Below are 25,953 nucleotides of genomic sequence, written 5' to 3' on the forward strand. Positions count from 1 at the left end.
AAATAACTGTTCACAGAAAGGTTCTTTGGAAAATCCAAAAATAGTTATTCTCTGTCATGGCTTCAAAACCCCGCATTGGAAACATTTATTTTTGAGTGCACAGAACAACACAATATACTAAATGCACTACTTGTTGAGTATATAGACTAGATAACCTCTTGACTTCTTATATGTTGTCGATGCCAATTATTCTGTCACTATTTGCTATTTCAAAACGAATGGTATTGCCTTTTATGTTCACTTATTTCTTTCTTTCCAGGAGGACAGTGCAGATCTGCGCTGTCAGCTACAGTTTTCCAAGGAGGAATCGGCTCTAATGCGTAAAAAGATGGCAAAACTTGGCCGCGAGAAGGATGAACTGGAACAAGAATTGCAGAACTATAAATCAGTGTATGGAGACATGGACAGTCCTTTGCCCCTGGCCGAGGTGACAGGTGGAGGCCCCCACACCTCCCGGGAAGCTGAATTAAGGTTACGACTCAAACTGGTCGAAGAGGAAGCCAATATTCTGGGAAGGAAGATTGTAGAGCTGGAGGTGGAAAACCGTGGTCTTAGGGCGGAAAACGAAGACCTACGCTGCCAGTACGAGAGGGACTGCTTTGGGCGTGAACCCTTCTCAAGTGTCCCTACCTCACCGTATGGTGGCGATGCCCTGGAATCTGCAAGCGAACTGCGGCGACACTTGCAGTTTGTGGAAGAGGAAGCAGAGCTGCTGCGGCGCTCCATCTCTGAGATTGAGGACCACAACAAGCAGCTGATGTCTGAGCTCAACTGCTTCAAATTTGCACCCAGCCAAGCCGACCGGGAGTCCAAGGGATCTGAGGGTGGAAATGGTGGCACACTCAAACCTGGTAACGGAGGAGGAAATGGTTTTTCAGGAGCAGGGAGTGGCGCCACACAGCAGGAGGAGCTGAAAGCCGCAAGACTCCAGATCAATGAACTAAGTGGGAAGGTGATGAAGCTGCAGTATGAGAACCGGGTGCTAATATCAAACATGCAGCGCTGTGACTTAGCGGCACACTTGGGAATACGCACCAGTAGCCCACGGGATAGTGATGTGGATAGCGATGCTGGGCGAAGGGAACCAGATGAGGACGAGACGGCCAGGCTTCTGCTGCTCCACCCCAAACGTGAGGGTCCTGTAGGCGGCGAGAGCGACTCCGATGACTTGTTTGAGAAAACGGCAACTTCTGGTTTCGCCAGTGGTGAGAAACCCTCAGATCCTGGAGAGCTGGGAGTGGCCGAGTTTGCCCGACGGAGACGGGAAGACCGGGAGACGCTCCACAACGTCAGGCGTGAAGCTGAGATGCTTGGTAAAACAGTGGAGCGGGTCATCGCGGATACGGACAGTCTGATCCACGAAGGTGGTCTTGTTGTCCTGGGAGGGGATCATCTTGCAGAAGGTTCGGAGTTCAGAGGCGATGGGGACTCTGCTGAATATAAACCCGACTCTCAGGTGCTTGATTCCATCAATACCCGCATGAGGGCTTTCCGAATGGAACTCCAGCAATTCATGGACAAGGTGGACCACCTAGGGGAGGGTCTAAGGGAACGCATCGACGACCTTTCCCCCATGCCCAACCTCACCGAATCTAGCAGCTTCCTTTCCACAGTTACCTCCATGTCAAGGGATTCGCCTATCGGCACAATGGGAAGGGATCTGGTGACGGACTTCCAGGTAGGTTATGTATATCTCGACCCTTCATCTTTATTCAGTTTTTGCCATCACATTCAATCACATGACATAGCAACTTCCTTTTTTGCTTTGCTGCTTCCTCATTTGAAATTCCTTTTTTGAGAATTAATACAAACCTTTATATTGATTCTGCATCTTCATGTATCATATATATCGAAGGTCCTGAATGCATCACAAAGGAAACTATTCACCTAATTTGGCTGGCATGACTCTTCATCTCAAACCAGAAACAATACTCAGATAAGAAGGGAAAAAGGTAGAGTTGCTTGAGATATAGGAGCTGTAGGCAGATTAGCAAACCGTTGTATTGCCCCGACAGTGATATTTCTTATCTTTTCTGTTGTAAGTTAGGTGTGAATAAAGATCCATGTGAAAGATAAATGGGAGATTTGTGAGCAAAGTTACATTCTGATAGACCTTCTCTGAGATTAATGAGATGATAAAACAGCAGGAGACACAAAAGGATACACAGAGTTGTAAAGATGTTTGGTGCTTTTTAATTCATTTTGACATTAATAACCTTAAATGTAGGCAGTTCCAGATATCACAGAACAACACTCGCTCATCAATATTAACTGACCACTTAGTTTTTCTTTGAGAACAACATATTATTTTTGCTGTATGTACATACATTTTCTGCATGAATGGACTACCCAGATAACCTGCTTTACTTCATTTACCAAAATGTGCAGTATAAAATATCCCAGAATGCAATGCACATTTCCCTTACCCACACTTAGACACATACCAGCCCTAGTGCTAATGAGCTCAGCCAAGATGCCCCTTCCTCTCCTTTCCTGGCAAAACCACCCTCAATTGCTGCTCATAAACACCTGCATTTCTACCTGCCACATCCTCTTACCCACAACCCCCTTGTCTCGCACCTGGGGGTATTTCCCGCATGGCTTGACAGAGCTATGTGTACTGTTTAGTTGTCTATGATTTGAAGGGTCCAAAATGTACTATGCCAGTAGTGGGTAAACTAAGAAATATTTCCCAGCCGTAAAAGTGTATTTTACTCAAGCTTATTTCCTACCACAGAATAAAAAATATGACAAGATAACTATGACTGAAAATTCAGACTCTTTTTTTTTTTTCAGAATTCTAAATTTGCAACTCGCAATTCTGACTCTTTTTTTTATAATTCTTCTGACTCCTTGCAGTTCTGACAGTTTTTTGGAATTCTAAATTTACATTTTACAGTTCTGACTCTCTTTTTGGAATTCAGAGTTGACATCTTGCAAATCTGCCTTTTTTAATTCTAAGTTTACATCAATTTAAAAAGCTCAATTTAGATTTTTGCATCCCTAGTTTACATTTCACAATTCTTACATTTTCTTTATTTATATATATATATATATATATATATATATATCATACATTTTGACTTCTCAGAATTGTGAGTTAACATCTCAGAATCTCAAAATGAATTGTGAATGAATTGTGTCAGAATTGTGAATTAAAAAGTGGCAGTTACCTTTATTTATTCCATGCCAGAAATAAGCTTTGATAGTATTTAGTATTTCTTAGTCCATATCTGTTATATTATTTTTATGCATATTTGTCACAAATAGTCTAAATGTTATTCGCAGCATCATATATGACATGAACACAAGTGCAAATACCAGCTGTGAGCGACTGACCAGGGCACATACTTGCATTTGTTTATAAATTGTGTGCCATCTTGTTTTGTAATGCATCAATGCATGAAGTCTATTGGGCATTGCTATAAGCTAATACTCCCTCTGTGCAAATGTTTGTCCTTAAACTTCACTTTTAACAAAGACAGGAGGACACATTGTTTTCTAGATCCTCATATTTTCATATTGACATTGCACATCAGTTAATACTGATGCAACATATATGGAACATGCAGCCATTAATATGAGATATGGCAGACAAGAAGTGATTATACTGCGTTTTTGTTTTCTGAGTAACCTCCAGAGGCTCTGTGTGACCTGTTAACATACTCTGAATACACTAAATGTTTGTTTCTCTGTATATTTTTAAGTGACTCTGATGTGGTGGATCATTCTAAGGAATAATTCAGCTGTGTCTTTTGTCTCAATGATTTTCAAATGTTTTGATGTCATATATGCGAAATAGTCTCGGGAAGCTGCCCTCCATAGAACTGCATGTAGCTTATTTCCTGCTTTGTGCTTTGAATCTGCTTTATGATAACATGAGTCAACTTTCCAACTAATAACTTGCATGTAACTACGGGTTTGACATCTGTTGAAGTTTTAGTAGCTTTGAAGCCTCTGCATGTGATTTGATATTTCAAATTTAAGGTCAATATTGGTTGATTAGCTCATTTGGATCATGTTCATTGGTGCAAGCCATCGGTTGAGCCGGGCGGTTCTTTGCTTTGGGTCACGTCACTTGAATCCAACCACTAAAACAATATTCATCAAGCATAAAGCCACAGCCTTTTCACCTCATATGTATGAACTGTTAGATGTCCCCCACCGGTTAATGCTAACAGACCTGATAAACACTCATATAGGATGTTTTTTCAATATGCTGCTTTTCTTTGCATGGCTGAGCTTTGCTACAAGCAGCATGCTGCCATCGTGCCACATCCAAACCCTTTCAAAGTCCTACACACCTTGCAGATGTTTGTTACGCCTCATCCAAAAGCCTTTAGCGTTGTTCTATCACTGATCTAGAACTACAGTTATAATAAAACAATAAATCAATTATATAGTATAATATAATATCTTTTGTATTCATCATCAGCTATACTTAGCTATGGTAGTATAATTAGTATTATTAAAATGTAAAATGTATTATTTTTATTTTCAATTATCTTAATTGTAGTTTTTATTTAAATGTATTATTTTAATTCCATTTATTATTTTAAATATTAGCTAAATTAATATTAATATTGCAATGAATGGTAGAATAAATCTAATGATAATAATTAATATAATATTTAGAAATGTACTATTTTAATTATTAGCTTAATATCAATGTAAGGTACTTATTAAAATGATAAAATAGTATGTAGTTAAATCATTAAAAGAATGTAATTGTCATTGTAATCATTTCATTAAGAATTATTATATTATTGGATTTTATTAATATTAATTCGGTTAAGCATTAGGGTTTTTACCTGGACTTGGATGTGGCACGACGCCACTAGCGTTTAGTCGCAGCTGTCAGTCACTGCACATTTCGGGTTATTGGTTGTAAGACTCATGTATCCCCATCGCATGCGCTTCATAACCAGTATTTTGCATTCTTTTTCCCCCTTGGTCCTTCCCTTTTTCTCTCTTCGTCCCTCATTTCATTCCCAGATGTTTCAGCCCATGATTCTGTTCCTCCTCATTCTCGTTCTCTTCTCGTCTATCTCCTACGCCATCATCTTTAAGTTGGTCTTTCTTTTTGCGCTTTTCTTTGTCTTGTAGCCCGCTGGCTCTCTCTTTCTTTCTGTTTTCCATTCGATCATTGTTTTGTAATTCATAATCATTTTTTGAATACAGTGTGTCGATGACCCCTCACCCATGCATTCCACACTCTGAGTTTGGCATAAACCCACGTTCAGTTTTATTTTCCCCCTCCACTCTTTTTTTCGTCTCGTGTGTGTGTATTTGTCGTTCACCGATCCCCATGCACCTCCCTCTGTCTCCTCCTCCTGGACCCTTTCCTCCCCTCCTCACTCACAGTACGGGCGCAGGGAGGAGCAGGAGTGCTGTCTAGAGCGGCAGATTGTCCCGGAGACCCCTGGACAGGGACAGGGCTTCACTAAGGGCTCCGTCACAGCCAGGGGAGGCCCTGGACTCAGTAGATACACCAGACCCCACAGTTTCAGACCCGAGGTCAGTGCCTCGTCCATCTCCCTCTCAACTTTAAGACAGATACGTTTCTAAGTGTCTTTGCAGTGCCTCTGACTTCCTGAAACACTGACAGTTAAATGTGGTACACAGTAAGATAGTAAACACTGAATGGATATTCCCGTACTCTACCAAAACGGCATGTTTATGGAAAGCCTTGGTTATCTTGGGATTTCGTCACATGTTTGATTGAAATACGAAAGCAGCTGGAACATTAATGTGGTGAGTTATTTTCAAGAAAGCACTGTAGTTTCAGAAAAGTGTAGCATTTATTGACTCTGAAATGATTTGGTTTGTGTGTGTGTGTGTGTGTGTGTATAGTCTGCTATAAATTGAATATTAAGAAAAGCCCTTATTAAATATGAATGTTAACATTGTTTATAATTATAAATTTTATATTATATATATATATATATATATATACACACAAAATATAGAATTTATTATATATATATATATATATATATATATATATATATATATATCAAACTGAATTAGATGTTTGTAAGTTTCATACATTCAACTTCAATATTTAATTTAATAATTTAATTATTAATGATTTCATATAAATGGTAATATTATGAATATATATAATTATATGTAATGTATAATGTAACCATATCTCATGAAAAGCAACAGCTGTCAAAGATATCCAGAGATAACCAAGGCGGTAATCCTCTTTTTAACAATAAAACAGGCCAGTAGGAAATGATTTGGTGGTGTATGGAAAACTAGAGAGCTGGAGTGCCTTTCCTTGTGAAAATGTGCAGTACAGATTTGTTTAATGACAAAGCTTTCCGTCTTGAAACAGGAATGACCTCGCTTCAGACAGACCAGATTTTCAAGGGGTCATGAACTGCCTTTTCTTTATTCTTTTGTACTGTTTTCTGAGGTCCACTTATAATGTTATAATTTTTTTTTCTACATGAAAAAACAGAAAAGAAGACAGAGAAGCTGCTCACTAGGTCTTGTTTTTGTATTTAGAAGGAAAGGAAAGCCTATAACACACTTTAGTATGAAGAGCAATTCTCTCTAACTTGTATGTATTTCATAATTTAAGTGGATAAAATGCAATAAATCTGTAATGTAGTAAAACCAAATGCAAGCGAGCCAAATGTCATAAAATAGCACTCAGTTATTTTACACCAGGTTAATAGACCAAAAACAGCAACAGCATTGATTCATCTGATGCAACTAAATGAAACTGAAATGAAATGGGACTGCAGATGGAAATTAGCATTTGCTAACTCTGGTACAAAACATCTCTTCGTAAGATTAATGTATTTTGTACATTGTCCCTGACAAATAAACTGAATAAAAAAAAAAAATAAAAAAAAAACACAAGATCTAGCTGAGATCGGTTTGTTCGCTCGAATCATTTAATTCACATCATTGTCTCTCAGTGATTCTTTTGGTTTCTTCTCGCTCAGCTCACAATCACTGCTGTTATTTTAAAATCACACTGATTTGTCATGAATTACGATCACTCACCATCCTCTCACACAGGAGCTTTGAGAATGTGATGTTTCTGTTTGAAATAAGGGCTGTATGTGTATTAACCATGTCATCTGTAGATATATATATATATATGTTTGCATTTAATTGTGTATGTCTATTGCTTGTCCCAGTTTATGTGCTATTGCCATGCAACCAAATCAGCTAAAAGACAGGCAGTCAAGTGTATTTAGCATCTTGCAATATACAACAATGCACACTTACTTTACAAGCATCATGCTTCCTTCAAGTCCTGGTGGATAGGTCCTTACTTTTACAGTCATTTTACGATGATTTTTTACTGGAACAAATGAACACTGGTAATTTTATATATTTTATCTCACTTTTATCATCTATCAGTTTTAGCACTACTATAACAATATAAAAAGTGATGGATGTGCATTAGTTGTGCAACTGAAGCTGTGGATATTTTAGCATGTAGCTGCAGAGAATGATGGGAAATGTAGTTTTGCATGTCGCCTCATAAACCACTTTTTACCTGTTACCAACTTTGGGGCTTCGGGTATAAATTAGTAATGTCACTGTAATCTTGCATGTTTATATTAGTATTTTTATACTGATGTGCAATACAAACAAATGCACTGCATAAATTAATTATATATTTTTTTTACAAATAAAATTATTTTAAAATAATCTTAAAATAATGATTAAATGTTTAAATCTAGTCTGCAGAATTGGACCGATTTCCCTCCAGAATCCAAATTCCAATTAAAAATCCCCTTCAAATTTCAGGACGCGAAAACAAAAGCTTTTGTAATTATGACCTGATGTTACTTCATACGCACTCAATCATTAATGAAATGACTTGAAGGCAGCATATGCTTATTTTTCAGCTTGAAATATGAGATATTCATGCATATGAATCTTAATGATATTTGATAGTACATGATATATGATAGTTTTTGTTAATATTTATATTTAGATAATAATAGGATTTTATTTGTATATATTCACATTTTATTTTTAGTAAAAAATATTGTTTATTTCAGATAATATTATTTATGGTTTTATTTTTGGTGTTAGTAAACAATAATAACTCTGATTCAGCCTTAAATTAAGACGTCTGTTAGCACTAACAAACAGCAGCACATAAAGCACAGCTTAGTATTTCTTCAGAGTAGAAATTAATCTAAATTGATCATGAGCTTATAAAGAATCTACCTTTGGCTGACTGAATTAATTCTCTTGCGTTTATCACCAGCGATCCAGAAAGTTTATTAGGAAACTGATCCATTAAGAATGCAACTTGGAATGCAATTTAATGTTGTCCTGGCTAACCTTTCCATGTAAAGGTAGTGGATCTAGAATGAGAAGATACCTCACATCTGCCTTGCCGCATGACACGTATATGTTTATGCATGAAAACTGATGGTGTTTCTCTCGAAAGTGCTGGGATTTTGAGACTGGTGTTCTGTGTTCTGATGGGGTCCAGATCCGTGACCCGGTCCTGGACCACGACAGGAGGATGAGAGCTGGAGCGGAGGAGAAAGACAGCTTGACTTCATCCATCACTCAGGTACCTGCTGTTTAACATCATGCATTACTGAATTCAACTCAATCACTTGAGAGCTGCTTTACAGCTGAAATTGTATTCATCTCGTAATTGAAGATTAAAAATCACAGTGAAGCTCCTTTGAAATGATCTATAATTGTATAAAGTGCCATAAAAATAAATGCGACTTGAGATGGTTTACTTTTAGAAACAGGATCAGACCTGCAAGTCATCAATTCAAAGAATCCTCACATAAAATACTGATGTGAAAATAGTAGTTTGCAATGAATAAAAAAAAAGTTTGCATATGTTTTTGTTGAGTATCATATTTGATATATCAGGCTTTTATGGTTCATATAGTTTGATATAGTGAGAATATGGAGGAAAAAGGCCCAAATTGAGCAAAAATATCCAATTTATTGCAGATCCTGATATTTCTATCACACAAAAAGTGATGAAATTCTGATGCTTGTAATGTAAATCAATGAGATCTTTATAACAGAATAACAGACTACTTACATAAAATACATATAAATATCTATTGTCACTCTGTATGTCTCAATAATAAGTCTTTTAAGATGATAAATAAATGCTGAGTTTGATGATCAAACCTTATAATGCAATGCAATCCAATGACGGTTGAGAGATGAACAAATAAATGTTCCTCAAAAGCTTTATGATCATATTTGATACTCACATTTGAACATGATTTTATGGATATTCAAGTAAATCCATGTTGTTTCAGTCCAGTAAGTGTTCATCTTGAAATAGTACTAACAATATCAAAGTTATTCTTATGTTAGTCTTATTTTAGAACTAGTTATTGCTTTATTGCTGGTACAAGTTAATATACCAGCCTAGCCAGGTTCCCACTAACTAATAATCCACCTAAACCAGCTTAGACCAGCAAGAAAACTGCACAATAAAAGTGATTTTAGATGGGTTTTCTAGTATGATTTACTTTTCCACTTGCCTTTAAACCCCCACATGATCTTTCAGAGTCTTGGTGCTCTCTATGCAAGCATGCATCTGTCTTATATCATAATGATAACAAGTATATTAACCATAACTCTTGTCTATTTTGAATGTTTTGGCTTGTGCAGGAGGAGGAGAGGAGGCGAGCCGAGGCCCGGCGAGGACTCGAGCTGAAGGGACTTCAATCTAATGAGCCAACATGGGCACATGATAGAGTCATGCTGCAACAGGAAGTGAGGTTGTTCCACCACAACATGGTCATTGTGTACATGAAGCTGCGCTGGATCCTGATGCACTGGAGGCTCGGCCGCAGGACGGACGTCCTGGAGGAGGGAGCACATACTGAGGTGAGCAGATCCAGAATAACTAGCCTAGATGACTAGATTACCAGGACATATGCTGACAGTTTTTATGAGATTGACCCGTTGCATCAATAAAAACAAAATAAAAATATCAGTGGAATATGTGACTCTGGACCACAAAACCAGTCTTAAGTGTAAATTTTTCACAATTTAGATTTGTACATCACATGAAGGCTGAATAAATAAGCGTAAACTATTTTAAAATCTGGAATCTGAGGGTGCAAAAAAAAATAAAAAAAATTTTGCCTGTAATTGAGATTTAAGTTTGCGCTAATTCGGGTTGTTTCGAACCCCTGCAGACAGTCGGTCAGAACTGTGTAATGACATCAATGGTAATGAATTCACTCTGCAGACTCCAAATCTCTTTGAATGATTTACTGATGATAATTTCAAAAGTAACAGGTGTGGTTTCTGGAACAAAATACAGATATAAACTTAAATGAGTGATTACATTAATTTACTTTAACATTTAGAAGTGATAGGCAATACTCTTTACAAATATGAATAACCATATATGTGAGCGGTTAATGCCAGTACTAGGAAAACAATAGACAGTTATACTATGTAAGGCCACAAGATGGCGCCATTGGCACATTTATAGTGACTGAACACATTCAAACCAATGATAGCATGTAATCATAAATCACTAATAATCTAACACATTGTCATATTCTACTGTAAATAGCAGGTATTACTTGCAGTAGCTATTATGATAATAGAGCAAAGAATAACAGGATGGCAGCAGTATTTAAATAATGCAGATAACACAATTTCCTATGCCGCGATGGCGCTAGATACATCCGAATCGCGGCAAGAACGATCAGCATAATTCTGAGGAAAAAAACTAACAAAATACACTTACTTTCTATTCACGCACACAATATTACATCAGTAATATTCAGATACTGCCAACAAACGTGCGATAAAGTGGAGTCATCTCAAAACGATCGCGTTCATTGTCTCTGCTCGTTGCACCTGCTTTTCTCCTTACCACGAGACCAGTGATGACGTTGAAGAGTGCGATTGGTCAACTAACAGAGGAGCCTTTTGAACAGCCGCCCCCGAATTCAAAGCTTGAATTCGCACATCTTCCAAAAGGGTTTAACCTATAGTAGGTTATTCCTAATCAAGCAGGACTGGAAGTTTGATAAGACGGGATACTGGTCGAGTGTACAGTTTTTTCTTAACCTCTACCGTGACTGACCTCACCCTTGAGTCTACTCCCGGGAACACTTCTGTGATTTTTCCCACTGGCCACAACGCCCGAGGCAGTTGAGGGTCAACAATCATCACCACTTCGTCTACTTGCAGATTCTCTTTATTTAACCTCCATTTCTGGCGAGCTTGGAGACTAGGCAAGTAATAGCTGATGAAATGTCTCCAAAAATGATCAGCCAAGAGTTGGCTGTGTCGCCAACGGCGACGACTCAGCACATCCGACTCCTGATAAACCACCTGTGGCAAAGAAGCATCTCTGCGTCCGATGAGAAAGCAGTTGGGAGTTATCGGGTCGATATCTGATATATCTGAAGAGGTGTAACCCAGAGGTTTTGAATTCAAGATCCCTTCAATTTCAGTTAAGACTGTTCTCAAGACCTCTTCCGTCACAGTCTGCGCCCCTATGGTAACTCGTAGAGCCGTTTTAATTGAACGGATCTCCCTCTCCCAGCATCCACCAAAGTGAGGCGCTCCTGGTGGATTGAACACAAACTTGATTTGTTGGGCAGCCAGGTTACGTTGAAGTTCACTGTGCAAGGCAGCAAAGGATTCTTTCAACTCTCTTTCCCCACCCTTGAAGTTAGTGCCTTGGTCACTTAACAATTCATGTGGTTTTCCTCGTCGCGAGATGAATCTTCTCAAGGCCATCAGGAAGGAGTCTGAATCTATACTGGTTAGGTAATCAATGTACACTGCCCTGGTTGTCAAGCACTTGAATAATATGCCCCATCTCTTCTCATTTCGACGTCCAATCTTGATTGTGTAAGGACCAAAGCAGTCCATGCCAGTTGAGAAGAAAGCAGGTTTGAAGAGCTGTTGTCTTGCAAGTGGCAAGTCAGCCATACGGGGGACTTCTGGTTGACCCTTCCATCTTCGACACTCTACGCAGTGTCGTTGGTGGCGCCGAACTGCTTCACGTCCTCGCAATACCCAGTAGGTCCTCCTTATCTCTGCGAACACCCGTTCTGGTCCAGGATGGTGCAGCCTTTCATCATAATCTTTGATAATGAGTCTGGTCACAGGATGCTGAGGGGCAAGGAGGATAGGATGAATTAAATCCAGATCTGTCTCACTGCGACGTCTCAGGCGCCCACCCACACGAATGAGTCCAGTGGTAGGGTCAAACTCAGGAGAAAGAGAAGCAAGCCTACTCGTACCTGATACCGGTTTCCCTAACTGCAATTGGGCCACCTCAACAGCGAAAGAGTCTATCTGAATCTGACGAAGCACTAATAACTCTACCTCCCTCCGTGTATCAGCGCATGAGAGTTTTGCCGCCCCGTGAAGCTGCTGACTGCATGCCTCAAGTAACTCAGTTAAAGTGTCATATTGCTGTGGATTCGGCATGGATAGCACTGTAGTTGATCCACAGAAAGCAGACTGTCTTAACTCGTTACTTTGCCCATCAGTTGGCAAGGAGGGTTGATTGGGCCAATTTGCTAGTGGCAGTTTAAGAAAAGAAGGCCCTTGAATCCACTGGCTTCCTTCAACAAGGTCACAGAGGTGTTTGCCTCATGTTATGTCATCCGCAGGATTGTCTTCTGATCGTATGTGCTGCCATGTTGCATTTGCTGTGAGTTCCTGTATTTCCGCCACCCGTGTCCCCACAAACACTTTGTAACGGCAAGAGCTTGACAACAGCCAGGTGAGCACAGTCATGGAATCCGACCAGAGTGTTAAGGAACAGATGGGAATAGTGAGTTCGGTGACAAGGACCTTGGAGAGCTGAGCACCACTGAGAGCTGCACATAACTCTAGGCGTGGGATGGACTGCTGCTTTCGGGGTGCAACACGTGACCTAGCAGCCAGGAATACAACTTCAACTTGGCCTTCTTGGTTCTCTGTACGCAAATAGGCTACAGCCCCATAAGCCTTCTCTGAAGCATCACAGAACACGTGTATATCACGCCTGCTAGAAGGGAGGTCCATTTTTGAACTGGAATAACACCTCGGCAGCGAAATCTTCTCCAGATCACTCAACTCTTCCTCCCACAATCTCCATAACCTGAGCAGATCCTCTGGAAGCTGCGGGTCGTCCCAGTCACGCTTTTTATCCCATAAGCGTTGCACCAGTATTTTCGCTCTAGTGGTATATGGGATAATGTATCCAAGAGGATCATATTGGCTAGCTAGAACCCGATAGATGCTGCGCATAGTTACTTTAGAGCAGTTCACAACCCGATGTTTGTAGTGCAAGGTGTCAGACTGACACTGCCAGTGAAGGCCAAGTGTGGATTCAGGGGTTACTTGCTGACCCTGACTAAGCCAGAGCTCACAGCTGTTAGATCTTGATTCAGGTGGCAAGTGAGCGATCACAGATGGGCAATTGCTGGCCCACTGCCGTAATTCAAAACCTCCTTCAGCTAGGAGGGAACAGAGCTGATCGACAAGTTCTTTAGCCGCATCTTTGGTGGTGAGACTGTACAGGCAATTGTCAACATAAAATGACTTCTCGATAACTTCCCTCACCTGGTCGTCTGGTTGACTGTGGTCTAGCACATGCTTCTGCAGGGCAAACGTGGCACAACAGGGGCTACATGTAGTACCGAAAGGAAGCACCTGCCACTGGTAAACATCTGGTGCTTGCTCTAATGCCATGTCTCTCCACAGAAACCGAAGTAATGATTTGTCTTCAGGGAGCAGCCTCACCTGATGAAACATCCCTCGGATGTCGCTACTTATGGCTATAGAGCGTTCCCTGAAGCGAAGTAACACGGCTAACAGAGTAGAACTCAAAGTGGGACCTGGAAGGAGCAACTCGTTCAAATTTTGACCCTGGTACTGAAATGAGCAGTTGTAAACAACACGATTTTTGCCGTTATGCTGGACCATGTGGTGGGGGATGTACCATGATTCTTGTTTACCATCTACTTCACATGGTCGCAGTTTCTCTACATAGCCAGCATTCTTAAGCCTTTCAACTTCGGTTCTGTAAGCCAGGGCTTGTTCAGGGTACTTTATCAGCTTCCTCTCAATGTTCCTTAGCTGCGGTAGTACAGCTTCTTTGGGCATATGCAAAGTTGGCATGTTTTGGACTCGAAGGAGCGGTGTAGCATACCGCATGACCCCATCCACATCAACTCTCACTGTTCTCTCTTGAAGGAGTTTGATGGCCTCCTGATCAAGCTTTGATCGCATCACTAATTTCTCACTTTGATAAGGGATTACGTCCATCTGCCATAGCTTTTCTACTTGAGAGAACAGCTCAGAATTGGGTGAGATAGCAGTAAAGAGGCACTGATGAGAGTTGAGCCCACGTTTGACTTCGTGTGTAGGTCCTTGAAGTGTCCAGCCTAACTGAGTTCTGACGGCAGCAGGTCCACCTGGTGGGCCTAGTAGGACAGGCTCGATGGGGGTGACTAGATGTGGGCAGTCTGAGCCAATTAGCAGTACTGGCTGTACTCTGTCTAGTTGCTGCAGCGGCAATCCCGCTAAATGTCGGTACCTCTTTTGAAGAGCTGCTACAGGGTAAGTTTGCTCAGCAAGACCAAGCCTTTCGGCAGTGAAAGCACCTTGAATAGGGAATTTCTTGTGTCGATTCGTGACTGGAGACACAGTGAATGAGACTGCCGCCCCATGAAGAACCTGTTGGTCTTGCCTCACTGTTCGTAATATAAGGTCCTCAGGCTGTCCCTTGAGATCTAACTGCTGTGCTGCTGGGTGGAGCAGTATGGTCCTCTCAGACCCATTGTCTAACACAGCATACGCTTCAATCGATTTGTCACCATTGGTGATAACAACTTTGCTCACCTTGAGGAGAACCTTGCGGCTGTAGATCGGGCGATCTACATACAGGATGTCGTTGGTGGTGTTAACCAAGCAGGAACTTTCCTTTGTGTCTTTCTCCGTTGTATCCTCCACAGACCATTCGTTCACATCATGCAGTATGAATAGATGCTTCCTATTGCATGTCTTACAGGGGGTTTTCAAGTTGCATTTCGAGGCATGATGACTACGTCCGCAGCACCAGCACCGATTGTTCTTACGAATCCAGCTTTCCTTTTGCTCCTTGGATAGCTCTTTGAAATTGGAACACCCATTCAGGAAGTGATTGACACTGTCACAGTAGGGGCAATATGCTTGTGACCTTCCCTTAAATCTGGCAAATTTAGAGGTTCCCTCTGGGGCAGGTGCTCGAGTTTCATTCCTACTCATATGTTTCTCTGTGCTTAGCAGTATAGAGGTTGGTTTCCTAGTAGATCTTGAGTCATGCTCGAAGGAGCGGCGCTCTCTTTTCTTACTGCTGAATTCTAGTGGGAGACTTGTCATCCTGGAGCCCTCATCTTGAACTTGGAGCTCATACTCCAACCAGTTAGAGAAATCAATGAGAGTAGGTATGGTTACTCGTAATGGGTGTATGTATCTCTTGAAACTTGTTCTCAGTTCGTGAGGGAGTTTGCATTGAAGCCTTGACACATGCGACCCACAGTCTAATTCAACCGTCCCCTCAGGCCCCAGTTGCTCTAACATGCTCACCAGTGAACGCACACGGAGTGCAAACAGCTTAAAAGCCTTAACGTCTCCAGTTCTGATGTTAGGGCCGTCCATGACTTGAGCGATGTTCTGTAAAACCAGCTTGTGCGGCTGCCCATACATCTTGATAAGGGCTTGCAAAGTATCTGTATATGGGTGTGCTGAGTTGCCATAAGAATCCGCCACTAGCAGCGCTTCCTCTAACTGCAAATGATCTGTGAGGATCTGATATTTGAACCGTTCGGTGGCGTCAACAGGGAGGAGGTTCTCTAATGCCATGCGCAACCTTGAAAACTCTCTGGGATCCGATGTCGTCAATGTGGGTATAGAAGGCTTGGGTCCCCTGTAGATCTTCTCTTTGAAACATGGCGCTGCAGTTTGTTGTATATGTTCAGATCGCTGCGTAGGATATGACTCACTGACACCCATGTAGGGATGATGGTTGTCTCTAGAAGCCCTTTCATCATAGTGGATGGGTTCAGCATACTGGTTTGGATGAGCATATGAATGCGTATCGCGACTCTGAGTAGGTGTTCGATAGATTGATGTTGCTTGAGGCTGATTAACTTGTACAGGTGAAATAGTGCAGTCCATCACCTGCTCAGTTATCTGTCTGATCTGTGCAGAAGGATATTCATTGTAGTCTCTGACGTGCGTGGTGTGGACTGGCTGGCCGTGGCTCTTTTCTGGCACGTGGAAACGGGGAGCTGGCGATGGGGGCACTGGTTTGCATGAGGTGGCCACGTTTGTGGCTAGCTGCTGAATCTCACGTTTCATGATGGCGTTCTCTGCTTTCAGTCCCTGTAACGCAGATAAAATCTCTGGCAGGTGTTGAACGCAGCTACGAAGCTCATCATTTTCTCTTTGCATCTCCTTCCATCTAGGCGGTCTGTTTTGTAGCTCTTCATTATCTCTGTGTGAGTCTCCCAGTGTATCTTGCCATTCATCTTGTATCACCAAGTCACTGAATTGTGAATGTTGACTTATAGGGGTAGAGACACGAGACTCGCGTTCGGCAGACAGTGACGCAAGTTCAGCATCATCTTCATCAGAATATGCAGGTTGCAGGGATCTTCTTTCAGGTCCAGGTCTTTGTACTTGAAAGTCTGCCAAGTATGCTGGTGGCTTTAAATGTCGTCTGGGGCGGACAACAGGAGGCTCTGGACGGAATGCCATTCTTCTGCAGTAATTCGAGATCCGGCTCGAAGGACCATTTGTAATTGAGATTTAAGTTTGCGCTAATTCGGGTTGTTTCGAACCCCTGCAGACAGTCGGTCAGAACTGTGTAATGACATCAATGGTAATGAATTCACTCTGCAGACTCCAAATCTCTTTGAATGATTTACTGATGATAATTTCAAAAGTAACAGGTGTGGTTTCTGGAACAAAATACAGATATAAACTTAAATGAGTGATTACATTAATTTACTTTAACATTTAGAAGTGATAGGCAATACTCTTTACAAATATGAATAACCATATATGTGAGCGGTTAATGCCAGTACTAGGAAAACAATAGACAGTTATACTATGTAAGGCCACAAGATGGCGCCATTGGCACATTTATAGTGACTGAACACATTCAAACCAATGATAGCATGTAATCATAAATCACTAATAATCTAACACATTGTCATATTCTACTGTAAATAGCAGGTATTACTTGCAGTAGCTATTATGATAATAGAGCAAAGAATAACAGGATGGCAGCAGTATTTAAATAATGCAGATAACACAATTTCCTATGCCGCGATGGCGCTAGATACATCCGAATCGCGGCAAGAACGATCAGCATAATTCTGAGGAAAAAAACTAACAAAATACACTTACTTTCTATTCACGCACACAATATTACATCAGTAATATTCAGATACTGCCAACAAACGTGCGATAAAGTGGAGTCATCTCAAAACGATCGCGTTCATTGTCTCTGCTCGTTGCACCTGCTTTTCTCCTTACCACGAGACCAGTGATGACGTTGAAGAGTGCGATTGGTCAACTAACAGAGGAGCCTTTTGAACATTGCCTTTAAAGTTGTTCAAATGAGTTCTTATCAATGCATATTGCTGATCAAAAATTATGTTTTGATATATTTACGGTAGGAAATTCACAAAATATCTTCATGGAATATGATCTTTACTTAATATCCTAATGATTTTTGGCATTAAAGAAAAATCAATCATTCTGACCCATACAATGTTTTTTTGGCTATTGCTACAAATATACCCCAGAGACTTCAGACTGCTTATAAATAAATAATGATAAAAAAATAAAACAACTAAATATTTTTTATATAAGACTAAAACTAACTGAAAAATAAATAAATAAATAAATGAATTAAACTTTTTTTTTTTTTTTTTTAAATTTATGTAATTTTTTTTTTTTTTTTAATTAAACTTTGATTAAAACCAGAAATAATAAACTTTCTGAGATGCAAAATGTAAAAAATGCATGATGTAAAGATGCATTTCTGGTGAGTTCTTGTAGACCTGTATCACTTCTTTTTTTAGATGTATTTGTCTCTTTCATGGCAGTTTTTCATCTGTTGAACCATAACAGTTCATTAATGGAACAGTGTGAGCACATGTTGTATGATTTTTAATTTCACAGTCCATCTGTCATATCTACAACAGCTGCTGTAAACAAATGTTGGTTTTCTGAAGCACAGCAAAATTGAACTATGAAGCTCAGAAACACTTCCAGTGCAGAAATATTAGTCAGACTGAAATTATTTTACAGCACATCAATACATCATCGTTTCTGTAGCAGGAAAGCATTGCAGTATTAACGCCAAGATGATCCACAAACTGACTCAAATGTAAATACATACATTAAAATACAACAGAAACTACTTTTTCATAATTAAATACATAATCCAGTACAAATCACAGGTTAAAAAAATGTTAATAAAATGAATAAATGAATAAATGTAAGAAAAAACAAAACAAAATCACCTTAATACATTTAATATTATTTTAGACTCAATGGGTGAATCTCATAAAAATGTATTGGTCATCTGTCTGGTCAGAATTTAACCCAAAATAAAGAAGAAAAAAAAAGTATGTTTGAAACCTGTTTTAGGACTATCAAAATTTTGTTTGTTTGTTTTTTTCATTATAATTTTTTATTATAATTTTTTTATTATTATTATTTAGTTTAATTTTACGGAGCCCTGCACATGTCATGCAGGAAAACAATAGTAGGCCAAATCATGTGCACAATTTACTATTGTGTTTCCTCGATTTATAAATTGTGCGGCAAATTTTCTAATTCATTCCCTTGATTTGCTAAATAATGCACACGATTTATAAATCGAGAGAATGATTTAGTAAATTGTGTGAACAATTTAGCAAATCAAGGGAACAAATTTGTAATCGTGTGCATATTTCAGTACATCGAGGGAACGAATTAGTTAATCGTGCGCACACTTTATTATTTTTTTCTTGCGTCGTGTCTGGGGTTTCATATTATTTTTTTATAAACAAATAAATTTCTATTTAATTTTATTATGTTTTTAACCAGTTAGCATTCAACTTCAAGCTTTAAAACACGCAGCATTATAGGGAATTTTACAGAAATGCTAAGCGGTTAACTGTAACCATTTTCTCTGCTCACCCTCTTCTTTGTTTCTTTAGTATGAACAAATGGAGAACATTCCAGAACTGGGCATTATGACTGACCAGGGTGATGGAGAGACAGAGAAGGAAGACAAAGTTAGCGCCCAAATCACAGGAAGTGACCTCACAGAGCCCGGCCCCCTCCTGCTGTCACCGGAGAGATTCCAGAACCAGAAACAGGTTAAATACCACAGCAATATGTTTTGTAATAATGTCTCAGGTATTCACTCACTTATGCATTTCATTGATTTATTTATTTTTAATACCACAGCAACATATCCATCGAAAATGAAAAAAAAAAAGAAATATGTGCTTTTGTTTGTTCACCTTAAAATCTCTCTTCTCTGTAGTAAATATTAAATCAGTGTAAATGTTTTGGCAGCGGCGCTGGCTTCTCTAATTGAAATGCAATATTTGTTTATCCGGGCAGAGCTGAATATATCTTTATTTCAATAAATGGTGAATTTGAGATTTGAGTTTGTTTGCTATTTTGTTTAAAAGTTGCACACTTAAAGGGATAGTTCACCCAAAAATGAAGGGTGAGTAAATGATGGGGTGATTTAAATTTTTGGGTGAACTATCCCTTTAAGAGAGATCTGATATTAATGTGTCTCAGATTTTATAAATGTTCTTTTCTGATCACCATTCTCATTTATGCTCACTTTTAGTTTGAACAGGATGCCTTTGAAATTATTGAAAAATCAACTAATGATTTTTATCTTTGTAATGCATTTTACGGTCCCTCACATGCAGAAAAGAAAAATTACAGATGAGACCCTTGCAAAATATCACTTATTTCTCCTATATAAAATCAACAGAGACTAGCCAGAATACATAGAATAAAACGTCCTGATTCTCAGAATGCTTCTCAGAATGTTCCTTGTTTCCCAGCACAAATGATAATTATTTTGTATAACAGTACAATTACAATACTACAGAGCAGGAAAAAAATATAAGGTTAAATCGTGTGCACGATTTACTAATTCGTTCCTTCAATGTACTAAAACGTGCACATGATTACTATAGCGTTCCCTCGATTTATAAATTGTGCGCACAATTTACTAATCGAGGGAACGCAAAAGTAAATCGAGGGAACGCAATAGTAATCGTGTGCACTTTTTAGTAAATTGAGGGAACGAATTAGTAAATCGTGCACACAATTTATTTATTTTTTCTTGCATGTCATGTGCGGGACTCCGTACAATAGATATTAATGGTTAATTTGTTTTGCACTTTTTTTTATACAAATGCACATTATAGAGAGATCTCAATGTAAACTTAAACATTTCTCATTAATGAGTTGCTGTTCACATTAATTTTATAGCTCTAGAGTCTTACTAGTGACTCATTTGTGTCCTTTTCCTAAAGAATAGCAGGGGAAACATCTGAGACGAAGTTGATACTGGGAACTCCTTTAAGCTACAACAGAGCAGTCTCTGAGCAGTAACAGTGTCCTCCATGTGTGCAGACAGGTGACAGTCGGCGTGTGCTACACGCGCTGCGCTCTCTGCTGGAGGAGCTCAGGGCGGAGCTCCGCGAGGAGGCCCAGCGGCGCTGGCAGCTGCAGCAGACATTAGCCAATGAGAGAGCGGCGTGGGAGATACAGCACGCTGAAATGAGGAGTCACGTCAACAGGGTACAGAAACAAACCTGACATCACAGCAGAATCACCTGTGACAGACAGGAAGCACCTAAAACAGGACTGCTGTCTACATAGGCAGCTACCTTCTCAGACAGCATCCCAACACACATGGAAACTTATAAGTGACTGAATTGAATCTACATCACATCAACTCTATAAATGGTCACTCACTCATCGATGAGTCACATATATAAGCACAAACTAATATATATGTGGAATAGTTACTTAAAAAAAATGGAATTTTGGATCAATTAATTCTGCATGAAAAAGAATTTATAGAACAATTGTTTAATTTTAAAAAGTGTTAAAAAAGATTTTTATTTCAGATAAATGCTGTTCTTTCTTCTGTTCATCACAGAATCCTGAAAAATGAAATGTGTCACGGTTTCCACAAAAATGAAGCAGCACAACTGTTTTCATTTACATTTACATTTACATTTACATTTAATCATTTAGCAGACGCTTTTATCCAAAGCGACTTACAAATGAGAACAATAGAAGCAGTCAGGTCAACAAGAGAACAACAACAGTATACAAGTGCCATGACAAGTCTCAGTTAGTCTAGTATAGAACGCATAGGTAGGTTTTTTTTTTTTTAAGAAAAGGAAAAGTGCTAGTGTTAGTTGGTTAAGTGCAGGCGAAAAAGATGAGTCTTTAGCTGTTTCTTGAAAATGAGTAAAGACTCAGCTGTACGAATTGAGATTGGGAGGTCATTCCACCAGCTGGGCACAGTCCAGGAAAAGGTCCGTGAGAGTGATTTTGAACTTCTTTGGGATGGTACCACAAGGCGTTGATCACTTGCAGAGCGCAAACTTCTGGAGGGCACATAAGATTTAACCAATGAGTTTAGGTAAGTTGGTGCCGTGCCAGTGGTCGTCTTGTAGGCTAGCATCAGTACCTTGAATTTGATGCGAGCAGCTACTGGTAGCCAGTGTAACCTGATGAGGAGCGGAGTAACGTGAGCTTTTTTTGGCTCATTGAAGACAACCCTCGCTGCTGCATTCTGGATCAATTGCAGAGGCTTGACAGTACATGCAGGAAGGCCCACCAGGAGAGCATTACAATAGTCCAGTCTGGAGAGAACAAGAGCTTGGACAAGAAGTTGGGTTGCTTACTCTGACAGGAAGGGTCTAATCTTCCTAATGTTGTATAAGGCAAACCTGCAGGACCGGGTAGTTGTAGCAATGTGGTCTGTGAAGCTTAACTGATGATCCATCACAACTCCTAGGTTTCTAGCTGTCCTCGAAGGAGTAATGGTTGATGAGCCCAGCTGTATAGAGAAGTTGTGATGAAGCAATGGGTTAGCTGGAATCACCAGGAGTTCTGTCTTCGTAAGGTTAAGCTGAAGGTGATGGTCATTCATCCAGCTAGAGATGTCACTCAGACAGGCTGAGATGCGAGCAGCTACCGTCGGGTCATCTGGTTGGAATGAGAGGTAGAGTTGGGTGTCATCAGCGTAGCAGTGATAAGAAAAGCCATGCTTCTGAATGACAGATCCTAATGATGTCATGTAGATTGAGAAGAGAAGTGGTCCAAGTACTGAGCCTTGAGGAACCCCAGTAGCAAGGTGGTGTGATTTTGAAACATCACCCCTCCAAGACACACTGAAGGATCTGTCAGAGAGGTAGGACTTAACCCACAGGAGTGCTGTTCCAGAGATGCCCATCTTTCTGAGGGTGGACAGGAGAATCTGGTGATTAATAGTGTCAAAAGCAGCAGAAAGGTCCAGTAAGATGAGTACCGAGGATTTTGAAGCTGCTCTTGCTAGTCGCAGGGCTTCAGTAACCGAGAGCATAGCAGTCTCAGTTGATCGGCCACTTTTGAAGCCAGATTGGTTGCTGTCCAGGAGGTTGTTCTGTACAAGGAACATAGAAAACTGGTTGAACACCGCTCGCTCAAGTGTCTTTGCAATGAATGGAAGAAGGGATACCGGTCTGTAGTTTTCAAGAAGCGCTTGATTTAGAGATGGTTTCTTGAGCAGTGGGCTTACCCGAGCCTGCTTGAATGCTGAGGGAAATGTTCCAGAGTGAAGAGAGGAGTTGATAACGTGAGTAAGCGAAGGTATGACTGAAGAAGAGATCGCTTGAAGGAGGTGAGTAGGGATCGGATCAAGTGGACAAGTAGTAAGATGATTGGACAGGAGAAGTTTGGAGACGTCCATCTCTGAGAGTGGGGAGAAGGAGGAGAAAGAGTGTGCATCAGTCATTGTGAAGTTGTCCTCAGTCTGCGGTGTGGAGAATTGGCCGCTGATGGATCTCGTCTTATTTGTGAAGAAAACTGCAAAGTCGTCCGCTGTAAGAGTCGATGGAGGAGGTGGTGGCGGCAGATTAAGAAGAGAAGAGAAAGTCTTGAAGAGTGTCCGAGCGTCACAACAGCTGTTAATTTTGTTGTGGTAGTAGGATGTTTTAGCCGTGAAGACATTTGCAGAGAAGGAAGAGAGGAGAGACTGATACACACTGAGGTCTGTAGAGTTTCTTGATTTCTGCCATTTCCTCTCTGCAGCCCTGAGTTTAGAGCGATGTTCACGGAGAACCTCAGACAGCCAGGGGGCAGATGGGGCAGTGCGTGCTGGTCTAGACAACAGTGGGCAAAAGTTGTCCAAGCAAGATGTTAAATGTTTTCAACATTGGTAATAATCAGAAATGTTTCTCGAGCAGCAAATTAGCATGTTAGAACGATTTCTGTAGGATCATGTGACACTGAAGACTGGAGGAATGAGGATGAAAATACAGCTTTATGCCACAGGAATAATTTAAATTTTAAAAGATTTTAATTTTTAATAATTTCTAACAAATTTTATTGCACTTTTTTTTTATTGCAAATAAATGCAGCCTTGGTGAGCAGAAGAAACTTCTTTCACAAACATTAAAAATGTCACCGACCCAAACTTTTGAAAGGTAGTGTAAATAGCTTTTTTAAAGCCATTAATCCATTTTATCAATGTCCAAGGTAATTTTCTAAAGAGTCAAATATGAAATTTGGTCTTGTCATAAAACAAATTTTCTTTATATCTTCAATAGACATAAATCTAGTTAAGCAGCATATGCAAAGATGTTAAGCATCTGCAGTGCCATGCGTTGCTTTCAGCTTACTGTACAGTGACTTGTGCAGTTTTTGTGTCAGTAAGTTAGGGAGCGTCTTTAAATAGCCAGCTATAATTATGCAGTGGTGCAGTTCGGCCATCAAACATAGTCATGGTTTATTAAAAGAAAGGAGATGTGAGAGGATCCCTGCTCATTCAGACAGCGAGTACAGACATGCAATAAGAAAGGTGTATCTGGACTCTGCTGCAAAACATTTACTGCATTTCATTTGGCAAACTTACACACTGACGGTATATTTAAAGTGCTATTTGAGTGTGTTTGTATGACTGTGTTCAGAATTGTACACTCACATACTGCTGATTCCATTCTTTGCAGTATACACTATGTACTGTATACTTTGTGTTAAAAATATAATTTAACAAATAGCAATTCACCGTATGCAAAAATAAAAGAAACAATCATTGGTATTTATTAGACAGCAGTCTGTTTAAATAATGAGTCAAGAAGTTGATGTTATTAATCACAGTTGTCATTACCATTCTTTTGTTGCTCTGAAAATTGAAGGTCCAGTGTAATGCATTTAATTAAGGGATACAGTTTCCTGCTGAAGGTTTTATACTGCACACTTTGCTAATTGTTGTATGTCATTCAGTTGTACTATGCATATATAAAATCTGTGTATCATGCATGCAATGCAAAGCTAGAATGAGCAGTATGTTATTCCAAACATACCCTATGGTGGCATTTATTATTTTTCTTGTCTTGCTGTCATCCCTGCAGCTGCAGGATATGAGAGGAGAGACTGGAGGTGTAGATGAAGGTGCAGTTGCTTCAGATGTACTACAGCAGGAGCGGGAGGAACAGAGCCGTCTGCTGGCCAACAGTCACAGCACAGCACTGGAGCTGCACTGGAAACTGCAGCACGGAGAGAAATGCTGGACCCACGAGCGGAATGAACTACTGGAGCGGTTCGAGAAAGAGAGGCAGGAGTGGGACCGCAGCTTACGGGAAATGTACCGCAAAATGGAAAAGGTGGAAAAGTGGTGTAATTCCTTTTTATTTCACTCGTACACATCACTCAGTACATGGTAGACGAGACATGTAAGTGCGTGCAATGCCAGAAAGTATTGGTATTAAGCGTAATTAAATATGCCAATAATACAGTCACCTTTGTTTCTATAGTGTTTAGTACAATACAGATTGTGTCAAAGCATCTTCACAGAGATAAACAGGAAAATAGCAGAATCAATCATGGAAACTCATTTGTTCCTCAGTTATTTGAGCAGCATGTTAACATAATCATCATGATATAATCCACTGCACTCAGCATCTCAGAGCACTTTAGTTAGCAGTAAATGCATAAATCTCTGCTTGTGCTGTGAGTTTAACATGCATTTGGTAATGCAACATACACTAGGTTCACTTTATTTACACATTTTCAACAGTTATGTGGACAGAAGTTACAGTATTTCAGCAGTATTATAGCAAAGGTTGAGGATTTGAAATGTTTAATGTTTTGAGGGTTTAAACATTTGAAAATATTTACAACAGGAATATATTTGTTTATTAATTTCTAATTATTAGAGTTAAATATGATTATATAATAAGAACTAGAAATAGTATTATTATTATTATATGTGACCTTGGACCACAAAAGCAGTCATAAGTGTCAATTTTTCAAAATTAAGATTTGTACATCATATGAAAGCTGAATAAATGTTTCCATCGATGTTTGGTTTGTTAGGATCGGACAATATTTAGCAGAGATACAACTCTTTGAAAATCTGGAATCTGAGGGTGCAAAAAAATGTTATATTGATGAAAAATGCCTTCAGAGTTGTCCAAATGAGTTCTTAGCAATGCATATTACTAATCAAAACTTAAGTTTCAATATATTTATGGTAGGAAATTTATAAAATATCATTTTGACCCATACAATATATTTTTGGCTATTCCTGCAAGACTGGATTTGTGGTCCAGGCTCACATATTATATTTGATTGGGCTCCAGTTACAAAGTCAAAATAAAACACTTATTAATAAATTATTAAATATTTTATCTATTTACATGCATGTCATGTGAC

The 25,953-nt window shown here is 39.6% G+C and overlaps 1 protein-coding gene across 1 annotated transcript in view; it reads left to right on the plus strand.

The window, feature by feature from the left end:
* The window catches only part of LOC132154456 (microtubule cross-linking factor 1-like), a 56,870-nt gene that overhangs the window by 21,668 nt on the left and 9,249 nt on the right, over positions 1-25,953 (plus strand). Inside the window, exons 5-11 of the mRNA XM_059563020.1 lie at positions 260-1,678; positions 5,365-5,517; positions 8,435-8,563; positions 9,643-9,861; positions 19,203-19,364; positions 20,653-20,820; positions 24,651-24,902. Coding sequence (XP_059419003.1) covers positions 260-1,678; positions 5,365-5,517; positions 8,435-8,563; positions 9,643-9,861; positions 19,203-19,364; positions 20,653-20,820; positions 24,651-24,902 — 2,502 coding nt within the window. The remainder of the gene's footprint in view (positions 1-259; positions 1,679-5,364; positions 5,518-8,434; positions 8,564-9,642; positions 9,862-19,202; positions 19,365-20,652; positions 20,821-24,650; positions 24,903-25,953) is intronic.

This window comes from Carassius carassius, chromosome 12 (genome assembly GCF_963082965.1).
Source record: "Carassius carassius chromosome 12, fCarCar2.1, whole genome shotgun sequence".
In the NCBI taxonomy this organism is placed as follows: Eukaryota; Metazoa; Chordata; class Actinopteri; order Cypriniformes; family Cyprinidae; genus Carassius; species Carassius carassius.